The 11,808-nt window shown below is 60.3% G+C and overlaps 1 protein-coding gene across 2 annotated transcripts in view; it reads left to right on the forward strand.

Annotated features, from left to right (window-relative positions):
* AGAP3 (ArfGAP with GTPase domain, ankyrin repeat and PH domain 3) overlaps positions 1–11,107 on the forward strand; it is a 99,751-nt gene extending 88,644 nt beyond the window's left edge. For both annotated transcript variants that reach the window (XM_079996422.1, XM_079996421.1), the window contains exons 14-18: positions 4,597–4,751; positions 5,332–5,422; positions 6,210–6,432; positions 9,974–10,229; positions 10,358–11,107. In XM_079996422.1, the coding sequence (XP_079852548.1) occupies positions 4,597–4,751; positions 5,332–5,422; positions 6,210–6,432; positions 9,974–10,229; positions 10,358–10,582 (950 nt within the window). In that variant the 3' untranslated portion in view covers positions 10,583–11,107. The remainder of the gene's footprint in view (positions 1–4,596; positions 4,752–5,331; positions 5,423–6,209; positions 6,433–9,973; positions 10,230–10,357) is intronic.
* The last annotated feature ends 701 nt before the right edge of the window (positions 11,108–11,808 follow it).

Genomic DNA, 11,808 nt, shown 5'->3' on the forward strand with positions numbered 1-11,808 from the left:
CTGTCTGTCCCTGGCCGATGAAGAAGTCCTCCTGGGCTTAAGGAGGGAGGCAAGGGGCTCAGCACCAGCCTGGCAGCCCCTCAGCACCTTCCTGAGCAGCAGCCCAGTGATGTGCTTTTGTCGCGAAGCCCACGCAGGGAAGAGTTTCTTTGGGGCGGTGGCTGTGATTAATGCTGCCTGTCAGGGCCTGTCGTAGAACCCTTGCTGCCGGCTGGTGGGCGCTCCTGAGCGGCCCCCACCAGACTGCCAGGGATTACGCCTGGTCTCCATGTTCCTCCTGCTCCTTGACAGCCCTGCTGGATCCTTGCCCCCCACCCTGCCCCGTGTCCCTTTGGGAACCTTGCCTCCCCACTTCCTGCAATGGAGAGGCAAGCTAGGAGCTGCCATGCCCCCTCCCTCCCTCTCTCCCCTCTCCAGCCCCCCAACCCCCTGCTTCTGGCTGCCCCTTCCTGGCCTGTCCGCCAACCACAGGGGCTGTGCCAGGGGGACGCCCCACTCCTCACTTGTGAGGGCCCCCCCTGCTCTGTTTCCATGGGGCGGCCTTCAGCCGTGTGCTTGTGGGCTCCCTCCGTCTGCCTGGCAGTGTGGGGTGGAGGGGGGAGGAGGGGGGCTGTCCCTGATGCACTAATACAGGTTAGGAATATTGGGTTTAATGAGCTGCAAAATGAGGCGGTAGCGCGATGACATTTACGAATGGCGCCCGCCTCGTGCATCCCCCCCACAACGCCTGCTCGATTGCGGAGGTGCCAAGTCCCTCTCCGAGCGATGAGGGGCTGCCATGATGCCAGGGGGCAGCCTCGCTCGTGGGGCTCCCTGGGCATGGGGGGGCCAGAGAGGGGCCCGGCTGCAGATCCCGCTCGCACCAGCAGCCCTGGTGTGAAGAAGGCAAGAGGGCAGGTGCTTTGCCGCGGAGCAGCGGAGGGTGGCATGGGGCCAGCCCCATAGAGAGTGGGGTGGCGGATCTCTCCGTCCTCCCACGGCACCTGCTGAGGGACATCCCCCCGGGACTCCTCCGGCACGTGCTCCCTCCTCGAAAGATGCCCTGGGGAGCAGGTGCAGGCGAGGGGGGTCTGGCTTGGCGGGGGGGCGCGCCTGGCCTCGCTCCCCTGCTCCCCTCGTGGCCTTGCTAATTTCCCTCTCATTTGGAGGGCTTGTTGCCCAGGCAGCGTTGGAGACGAGGTCGCGGGGTTAACACCCATTAGCAGCCGCTGCCGCGGCAAGAAGGTTGCCTGGATTGCTCAGGAGTACTTCAGAGCGTTCAGCCTGCGAAACATCATCAAAAAATAATCAAGAGATGCACTCGCTCATTCCACTGCCCACTAATTCCTGGGGAGCCGCACGCGGACGTGGCTTAGCCCTCCCCCCTTCTCACACCCTTCCTGGCCAGCCCCACGGCAAGCGAGAGATCCGGAGCAGGAGACTCTGTGCCAAGCCCCCCACGGCCCCCTCGCCAGCCTTTCCGCAGAAGCCCATCCCAGTCTCTCGTCAAATTACCCAAATGCTCCTCTAATTTCTCAGTTGGTCAGTCACTGAGCTAATGAGTTTGGGGAGGGGGGAGCGAGCTGCTGGGCCCAGAGGAATGCACTGAAATGGGGGGGGCTGCATGGCGAGGCGCTGAGCTCTCTTCCCCCTCCCCGTTGTTTCTCTGCATTGGAGTCCCGCAGGAATGGAGAGGACACCGGGGGGGGGGTGCCCAGGCAGCCTCCTCCTCCCCTCATGGCACAGAAACCTCCTCTGTTCCAGACACAGGCTGCGGGGGCGAGATGGGCAAGGGACTGGCATGCGTAAGGCCACATGTCCTCCAGGGGTCTCCTCTGGGGCCCCCCCCCAAGCCCTGCTGCAGCTCTCAAGGTCCCACCTGCCAGGGCAGAGATGGCCAGAGATGGACGACGGGCTGGCAAGGAAATGTGGGCAGAGCGCCATGGCTTTGTTGCCCCAAGCAGTGCCTCCTGATGCTGCACCTGTGACTGGCACCAAGGAGCCTGCAGCGATGCCCGCTCTCCTGTCTAAGAAGGGGCAGAGGACAGTCACAAGGGATCACAGAAGCCTGGAGCCACAGAGCTGGAAGGATCATCCAGCCCGACCCCCTGCAGACAGGCTGCAAGGACAGGGGGACAGTCACAAGGAAGGGTTTGGCAGTCCTTGGGGTCCGAACGGTTCTCAAGGAGATGCTGAGGTGTGGGAAGCCAAGAGAAGGCTTTCTTCCCTCGACCCCACCTGTCTCTCTGTGCCCCTCAAGAGGTGGGTGGGCAACAGGTTTAAAGCCTTGGCAGCTTTCCCATGATGCACTGGGGGAGGGAGTGGCGCTGGAAGGAGGCAGCTGGGAGCCCCGACCCCTAGCTGAGCGGGCGCCATCTGGAGAGGGAGGCCGGGCTCTGGGCTCCCACCCCCCTGGGGGAGAGGACTCTGGGGCGCCTGTTCTGCTCGCTGGTTCCCCTCCGGTTGACTGTGAGAAGAGGAGGCTGGACTCGGTGGGCCATGGGCCTGATCCAGCAGCCTGTCCTTGGCTTCATTGCAGGGGGTTGGGCTGGATGACCCTTCCAGCTCGCTTCCGTGATCCAGCCACCGCCAGGGAAATGGTCCATTGATCGGAGGGCTGCCTGCTCCTGCAGGGAGGACGCCTTGGGCAGCTGCAGGGACAAAGGTGCTTGTGCCAGGCCTGTGGCTTGGCAGGCGCAGAGGCGCTCTCTGGAGCTGGGGGGGGGTTCCCAAGGGCCCTCCCTGGAGGCCCCTGCCTGACCTGACTGGGTGGGGGGGGCAAGCCAGGTGCCCCTGGGGGCGAGGGAGCCTGGGGTCTGGGGAAGGGGCCTGGCTCCCAAGGCAGGTCTCCTTTTCCTCTGCCCTGCCTGTCTGTCTCTCACAGAGAGTGAGGAAGCCGCATTATGGAGCTGAGGATGTTATTTGCATAACACTAATTAGGGAATTACACATCATTTTGCTATGAGCTGGAGCGTGGGCTGTGACATTGCATGGGCTGATTACTCCTGGCCCCCGGCAACTCCCCTCCAGGGTGGTAGCAGCAGCAGCAGCTGGGCAGGCATCTGCCCTTGGGGGGAACCCCCTCGACAGCCCCCGCAAGCTGCCCATCTTCTGGCCCCTGTCCTGTCTCCGGCTGGGGCCACTCTGGGAGGGCCCTGCAGGAAAGGGCGAGAGACTGCTTTGCTGTGGCCGCTGTGCACCTCCTCCCCAAACTTGACTAGGTCCTAAAATAAAGGCATGCCCCCCCCAAAAAAAACCTCCTCCATCATTTTTGCCTGAGGCCATTTAGTTGCCCTGCAGGCCACACGCTTCTCCTCCTGGACTGTGTGGGGCCCTGGGGGCCTCCCTTCTCAGGTGACCCTGCAGTGCTGCTGCTGCTGCTGCTGCTGCTGCTGCCCAGGGGCCCAGGCTTTCTCCTGAGGAGGGGCTGCCTCTCTCCTCCTGGGTGCAACCAGGCCCTGGGCGCAGCCGTGGGCAGGACAGAGGTCGTGGCTGCCAGGGGAGCCTCACGCCCCCACTGCATGGCTGGCAAGAGTCCTGGCCAAAGTGGGTTGTGGACTGATCCTGGGAGGTGCTTCTTCCTGAGTGCAGATGCCCTGATTCTGGACCGGTTTGCACACATCAGCTCTGGACCACCACTCCCATCCCATCCGCCTCGGCCTGCCTGCCTTCTTGTGCCGGGTCCAGTGGGCGTTGCAGTGCAGTACCAGGTGGTGAGAACAGTCTGCTGCCTGCTGTTGCTTTTCTCATCCACCTGGAGCTGCTTTCCCTTTCTCTGTCCACCTTTCTCCTTGCCTCTCCCCAAGATGCCTAGGCTGGTGGTGATGGTACAGTCCAGCCTGGATCCGGCCACCAGGCACTTCTGGGTTGTGACCCGTTGGCTGGATGCTGCTGCCCATGCATGATGCTTGTCTAGGCCGGCTGTGCTGAGCCTGGTTTGTGGAAGCCGTGGGGAGAGACCCTTCTGCCCAGAGAGGGCTGGATCTGTGCTCCCCCAGCGTCACTCGGACTGTATAGACCACCCTTCATAAGGCGTGGCTTGCAACATTGCATACACAGCACTGCATGTTGAGTGGTTGTGTTGCGTTTGATGGGACTTTATTGCTGCCCATCTGAAGGTTAGGCTGGGGCAGAAATGGATTAAGTGCTTCCCTAAAGGAGGGGAGTAATAGAGGGACAAAGGTTGCCTGGGAGCCAGTGCCAGGGGCTGCACGTCAAGGTTTGGAGCCTGAATAGCGCGGGGGCTTGGCCATCCCTCGCACCACCCGACTCTCCTCCAGGAAACAAGGTTTGTGACGTGTCTCCCCTTTGCTGGAGACAAGGGACTGGGTTGGAGAAAGAGCTTGCCTGCTTTGGCCATCTGGCAGCTGCCATCCGCCCAGCCCTCTTCAATTATTATTATTATTATTATTATTATTATTATTATTATTATTTATTTATACCCGGCCCATCTGGCTGGGTTTCCCCAGCCACTCTTTGCGGCTTCCAACAAAATATTAAAAATGCAATAAAACATCAAACATTAAAAATTTCCCTGAACAGGGCTGCCTTCAGATGTCTTCTAAGAGTCAGGTAGTTGTTCATTTCAAGCGAGCCTCTCCCCTCTTTCTCCTCCAGAGCAAGACGAGTCCTTTGAGTTTGTCATTGTGTCTCTGACGGGCCAGTCGTGGCTCTTTGAGGCCTCCACGGCAGAGGAGAGGGAGCTCTGGGTGCAAGCCATTGAGAGCCAGATCCTGGCAAGTCTCCAGGGCTGCGAGAGCAGCAAGAACAAGGTAGGTCTGTCGGGGGGGGGGGCAAAGCGGCTGTGATCCACAGCCTGCCGGGGGGGGGGGGATCATAGGCCAGGTTGCCATCCCATTTCACCAGCAGGGGTGTGGGGTTGCCCTGCTCCTAGGGGGACAGGAGAGGTGGAGCAATGGGGTGAGGGCAGGGCAGGAGCAGCAGAAGAGCCCTGGGTTGGGGCAGAACCTCTGTCTGGGTTGAGGAGGGTCTCTCTGGCTTGGCACCTGCAAGACGCCCACAGCACACCTGGCCATCGAGGCAGGACCCAGCTGCTGGAGTGTCCTTGCACATGGGCAAACTCCCTTTCTCCCACTGCTGGGGGTCCACATGCAGATCTGAAAGCAGGGGGGCTGGGAGCATCCAGGTCCAAAGATCCTGGCAGTTCTGATTCATGGTACCTGAGGAAATTGGGCAAGGCTGGTCACGGTGATGGCGCTTCAGCCCCTGCAGCCTGTGTATTGGCTTTCTCCTGTTGCTTCCCCCTCCTTCCCCAGTGGCCCTGAGCAGGAAGGAGGCAGATGGGGGGAGACAGGAACCCCTCACAGGACGCAATGTCTGCCTTTCTTTCAGGCTCGCCTGGGCAGCCACAGCGATGCGCTCGCTCTGCAGTCCATCCGCACCGTGCGCGGAAACAGCTTCTGTGTGGATTGCGATGCGCCCAGTGAGTGATGGCCTGGCGGTGGCAGTGACGGGGGGGGCGAGGAGCAGGGGTGTCTTTTCCTGCTGACAGAAGCTCCTCCACAGATCTGGACAGAGCAATCGGAGGTGGCAAACTGTTGCCTTGGGGGGGGGTGAGGGAAAGCTCTCTGCCAGTGTGTGCCCAGGGCACTCTGGGCATTTTGTATCCCACAGAAGAGAGCGGCTCCTGAAAGCACTGCGCCAAAAGTGCTTCTTGGGTTTTGGCAGCTGCCTGCTGCAGCCAGGATGCCCCCACCCACCCAGACCCTTTTCTCCCCCACCTGCCCAGCCTGGGTGAGGATGGCTCTGGCAGGAGAGGGGCACTTTTGCCCTGAGATGATTCCTCGCTGCCAACGGTCAGCCCTCACCAAACGCATCTCTGTCTAAAGCCAAACATGGGCAGGGGGGGTCTGGTGCCCTGCAAAAAAAAAAAAAAGAAAGAAAACCAAGGCAGGGAGGGAGCTGTTGTCCTGGCTGCTGGCTCTGCAGCCCATTCCCAAAGGTATTGGGTCGGAGGGAGGGAGGGACACGGTGGGAAAGTCATCTTTAGGTCAGATGACTATTGGGGTGCTGAGTGGGTCCTTTGGGGGGGGTCTCCAGGCATTCCATAACACCCTGCCCTCGTCTGGACCCTTGAATCTCACCTGAACTTGGTTTCTATGGGGGGAGAGGCAGGGGGAGGCAGCAGAAGCCACTCTCTGGCAGGCAGGCAGGCAGGCTCCTGAGGGCGGGGGTCCCTTTCAGCTGTTAATTTGCCTGCCCCTCCGCAGACCCGGACTGGGCCAGCCTCAACCTGGGCGCCCTCATTTGCATCGAGTGCTCCGGCATCCACCGCAACCTGGGCACACACCTCTCTCGCGTGCGCTCCCTCGACCTGGACGACTGGCCTCTGGAGCTGGTGATGGTGATGACGGCCATCGGCAACACGCTGGCCAACTCCGTGTGGGAAGGCGCCATCGAGAACTACCCCAAGCCGCCCCCGGAGAGCTGCAGGTAGGCCGCGCCTGGCGGAGGTCGCTGTGCCCCCTACGGCCAGGGCTCCAGGACTCGCCACTCAGGCGGCTGCCCCGTGGGGGCCTCCATGCGCTTGGTGGGGGGAAGGTGCTCTTGTGCCTGGTTCTAGAAAGGGGGCCAGAGGTGTGTCCCCCCCCTGTCCTCTCACTTCTCTAGTGCTTGTGTTGGATTGGGGCAACAGCCTCAGGCTGGGAGAAGAATCCCTTCCCGGGGCGGGGCAGGACCAAGCTCAGAAAAAGGGGTGAAACCCGAAGGAATTCCAGTCAAGTGGGAGCTGCTTTTTGTTTGAGATGGCAAACAAAAAAGTGGTGTGTGCATTTTTCAATAAATAAGAGGAGAGGCTCAAAACATCTGGCTGCCCGAGGCCAAGGGCAAGCTGCCAACTAGCCTGGCCACTGAATCTTACACCTGCGCTGGTGAAGGGGCAGCTGCCCTCTGACAAAACTGAGGAAGCAGCAGGCTAGCAAACTGAAGGGGCTGGCGGGGGGGCACCCTCCCCCAGCACCTGCTGCTGGGACAAACATCTAGCCAGTTTGCGATAACCAAAAGGCTGTAAATTTAGGGTGGAGGTTACAGGAGGAAGAGTTGACCATTTGAAGGCGTGGATTTGCATCTCCGACCTGCCAGATTGAAAGGCCCCAAAAGGCACACGCTCACAAAGGGGTGTCAGAATTGCAAGAGTACTTCTCTGTGACCTCAAACACATGTAGTCTGAGAACTGGACGTTCATAGACTTAGTGTTGTTGTTGTTGTTTAGTCGTGTCCGCCTCTTCGTGACCCCCTGGACCAGAGCACGCCAGGCACTCCTGTCTTCCACTGCCACCCACAGTTTGGTCAAACTCATGTTTGTAGCTTCAAGAACACTGTCCCACCATCTCATCCTCTGTCGTCCCCTTCTCCTTGCGCCCTCCATCTTTCCCAACATCAGGGTCTTCTCCAGGGAGTCTTCTCTTCTCATGAGGTGGCCAAAGTACTGGAGCCTCAGCTTCACGATCTGTCCTTCCAGTGAGCCCTCAGGGCTGATTTCCTTCAGAATAGAGAGGTTTGATCTTCTTGCAGTCCACATTCTAAGCTAGGAATCTGAAATTTGGTTCATGGGCGTCTCTGGTTTTTAGGAACGTCTGAAAACTGAACATTTAAAGTCTCATCCAGGGAGCAGTAGCCCAAACCCATGCATGGACTCGGGGGGGGGGGATCAGTCAATATCTCTTTATTGCACAGCGAAAAATTGCCTTGCGAAATGCCCAGTTCTGCAGTGCAGCCACACCAAACGTAATAAAACAGTCACTAATAATAATCTCTACAATCTATAATCGGTTGCTGCTTACAGTTTTGTGACCGAGAGCAAGAGTGTCTGGATGGTTCCAGATACACCCATTCTCCACTCAGGTTAATAGAGGAACTAGAAAACAGGCTGTTTGTATATGACTGCCTCAAAATGGGTATCTGAAGAAGTGTGCGTGCACACGAAAGCTGATACCAATAACAAACTTGGTGGGTCCCTAAGGTGCTACTGGAAGGAATTTTTTTATTTTGTTCCAGAATGGGGACTCCCTGTGCACCTCAAAATGACTGAGGTCCTTCCTCCCCATTCAGCTGGGAGGGACCAGCTATCCCCCTCGTCCTCTGACAGACGTTGCAGGGCCCCCATTGGCTGTGGCTCTTCCGCATTAACTAGCAAGGTGGCATTTGGGATGTGAAGCCCGGGACGCCCAGACCCCCCAGGAGACTCTGAAAGGGGAGTTTCCTCAACATTCAAGAGTCAAAGCTGTTTTCCGTATGATGGGAGCCAGCAAGAGAGCAGGCAGGTTCCAGCCTGGGGTGGCAATGCTTCTTCACTGACTGGCACGAGGTGCAGGATGAGGTTCAAGCTGCAGCCTCAGCCCCTAAGGGGGCAGCAGCAAAGGGGGGAACCCACCCCCAGGGAGAGGGAGATCTCTGCATTCATTAGAGCCCAGTGTGCCTCCACCGCAGCAGGGCCAGCTCTCCAGCTGACCTGGGAAGACAGCGCTGCTCTTTTCCCGCTCCAAGCAGACAGGTAAAGCCTTAATTTCCGCAATTAGCACAGCCGGGCAGGAAGAGGAAATGCAAATGCTGGAGATTGCTTAACGCTCTGGAATCATCCCGTCCCCTGGTCTCTGAAGTTCTGGTGCGCTTCCTCTGAGGCATCGTATGGCCAGACCTGGAGGTGGTGACGTGGGTGGAAGGTGGTTTCATTATTATTATAATTATTATTGGTTTGTTTCTATTTCTGTCAGGAACAGCAAGAATCGTTCTCGCAGGCTCTTCTCTGCCAGGGCTTGGGAGTGGGGGTGCCTGAGGCCCTCCATGTGTTGCTAGAGTGCAGCCCCCCTTAGCCCTAACCATTGGCCATGCTGGCTGCAGGGGGCAGGTGGCAGCTGGAGCCTCACAGCGTCTGGAAAAGGCCACAGGCCCCCCCCCATCTCTGAGCAAGCCCTTGGGGGAGGAAGACGCTTGGTTCTTCTGTCAGAGGAGGGCTTGGCTCCCCACAAGTCGGGTGGCTTTTCTTGGCCAGAGCTCCCAATGATTCAGAGAGGGGCTGGTGCCGCCTGGGTGGGGAGTGGCAGTCAGGACCCACTTTTGCATGGCAAATGCCTCTGCTGCTTCCCACAAATGCCACAGCACCCCCTTCGCTCCTGGGCCAGCCCCACCTCTGAGCCACAGCGGAGAGCAAAATCAGATGCCAGCCAGCTCCCCTTGGGGGCAGAGTGGGTGCCAAACAGGCTGGGACACTGTGTGTGTGTTACGGATCTGAAGCGCTCACTGGGGCAGAGCTGGTCCCCTGCCTTTGCCATGGCCACGGGGGGCAAGAGAGCAGGTCCCCTCTCAGCAGCCTCTCTGCTTGCCGGAGAGTCAGGAGGAGCATCGTGTGTAGGAGGGCCGATTCTGTGCCTGGAGAAGAAGGGGTTACAGGCGGCGGCATGGCTGCCCCGGCCCCTGGGGAGGCTGCCTTGTGTGTCCCTATCGGAGCCCCTGCGCTGTCACTCACTCATCCCGACACCCAGACAAGAGCCCTTTCTGCTGCCTTATCAGCGGATAAGAGCAGGTCAGGGGGCAGGAGGCACTGAGCATGCTCTGCCGCCGGTATTGATCGCGCCGGGCAAGATGCAGATGGATAGAATGGCCAGCAGATAGCAATGGGGTGCCGGCAGCATCGATCGGGGGCCCCTCGGCACCAGCGCCTTTGTGCGGGCAGCAAGACGCCGCTGGCGATAATGCCGCAGCCGCGACTCCGTCAGCGTCTAGCCCGTTCCTCCTGCCCTCCGGCGCGGGGGCTGGCCTTTCCGCTGGGTCTGCGTGATAGATGGCGATCCCGGGGGGCAGGCCGCCTTTATGGGGGGCGTGGGGGACGGAGACGTCTCTGTGCAGTGCCCCCTTCCCTGGAATCGCAGCATGGTGGAGGCGGAAGGGAAGCCAGGGGTCATCTAGTCGAAACACACAGGCGGGAGTTGCGGCTGAAGCGTCCCTGACAGGCGGCCGCCCGCTTTTGCTTCTGCAGGGAGGAGAAGGAGCGTTGGATCCGGGCCAAGTACGAGCAGAAGCTCTTCCTGGCCCCTCTGCCCCACTCGGACGTGCCCCTGGGGCAGCAGCTGCTGCGGGCCGTGGTGGAGGACGACCTGCGGGCCGTGGTCACTCTGCTGGCGCACGGCACCAAGGAGGAGGTGAACGAGACCTACGGGGACGGAGACGGCCGGACCGCCCTGCACCTCTCCAGCGCCATGGCCAACGTGGTCTTCACGCAGCTCCTCATCTGGGTAACAGAGGGCCTTCCAAGGGGGTGGGGGGAGAGGAGGAGGCCGGGCAGGGGGCTGGCAGGAGAGGACCCCCCAGCTGCCCCCTCCCTGACCGGGTGTCCTTCCTGCTGTTTTTCCTCTGCCCGCAGTACGGGGTGGACGTCAAGAGCCGCGACGCCCGAGGCCTCACCCCCATGGCCTACGCCCGCCGGGCCGGCAGCCAAGAATGTGTGGACATCCTGCTCCAGCACGGGTGCCCCAGCGACGCCGCCATGAGCTCCCTCACGCCCAGCCTGCCCCGCAGGAACGTCAACAACAACGCCTCCCCTTCCGGGGCTCTCTCCCCCGAGCCCCCATCCCCCACGGCCCACTGAGCCCCCCTGGCAGCGCTGCGGGGGCCGGTCCTGGCGGTGGACAGGCGTGGGGCAAAGGCACCGGCCCTGGGCACCCGAGGGGCCTCTCCTTGCCATCCTGGTGGCCAGGCATCCTCCGCGTGGGCAACCCTCCTTCCCACCCCCCAGGAAAAAGGGAACACGGGACCCCAGAGGGCCCAGAGCAAAGGGAACCCCCTTCCCCTCCCCCTGGCTGCACTTGTGGTGTGTCAGTACTATAGAGCCCCCCCCCCTTGCCTTCCCCGTGTCCACTGCTGCAGCCTTTCTGGGACAGACCTGGGGTGGCCCCCCCCCACTTTGGATGCTGCTCCCCCTTCTCCAGCCTCCCACCTGTCTCAGCCACTTGTGTATAAAATGTACATTGGAAATATTTATATGACGGTCTGTAAATAAGGTTTCTTTGCCGTTTGTGTGTGTGTGTGTGTGTGAGCTAGAGAGAGAGAGAGAGCGTGGAAGACCTGCCGCAGCAACCGAGCAGCTACCCAATAAAAGAACTGCCCCACCTCACCCACCAACTGCCCCACACAGTGTGGCTCTCTCTCCTTCTTCTCCTCTGTGGAGCAGGGCCAGGGCTGCCCCCAGCCCAGGGGAGGCTGGACAGGCATGGGGGCAGAGAGGCTGGGCTGAATTGGGGGGAGCGGCAGGGGAGCCCCCACCTGCCCAGTAAGCCCCTGGCTGTGGTGGGAGCAGGGCCAGCGGCCGGGCAAACTAGCAGGCCGTATGAAACAGAGTTAGGGGTCTTGGTGGAACGAAGCTGAACCTGAGTCCACCGTGTGATGCAGCAGTAAAAAAAGCTCATGCTATTCCAGGCTGCATCAATTAGACTTCTGTCTAGTGTCCAGAACAAGAGATTCTGCATTGATCAGACGACACCTGGAATACGGTGTTCAGTTCTGGGCGCCTCAATTTAAGGAGGATGTTGACAAGCTGGAAGGTGGGCAGGGGAGGGCGACCCAGTTGATCAAGGGTGTGGGGAGCCTGGCAGGGGGGGGTCAAGGGCAGGGGGCCGGCAGGCACAGTCCATCAGGGGAGGCGCATCAATTGCCTGTGCTCTGCCTGGGACAGCAGAGGCACCTGAGGGAGGAGGCAGAAGCTCAGCCACAGCACATCCTGCGCTCTGGGGATCTGGGTGTGTGTGAGGCAGACCTGTTGGGGGGGTGGATTGGGTCCAGACACAAGCAGGAGCAGGGTAACCCCCACAACTTGCC

This window comes from Podarcis cretensis (genome assembly GCF_951804945.1).
Source record: "Podarcis cretensis genome assembly, chromosome: 12".
Classification (NCBI taxonomy): domain Eukaryota; kingdom Metazoa; phylum Chordata; class Lepidosauria; order Squamata; family Lacertidae; genus Podarcis; species Podarcis cretensis.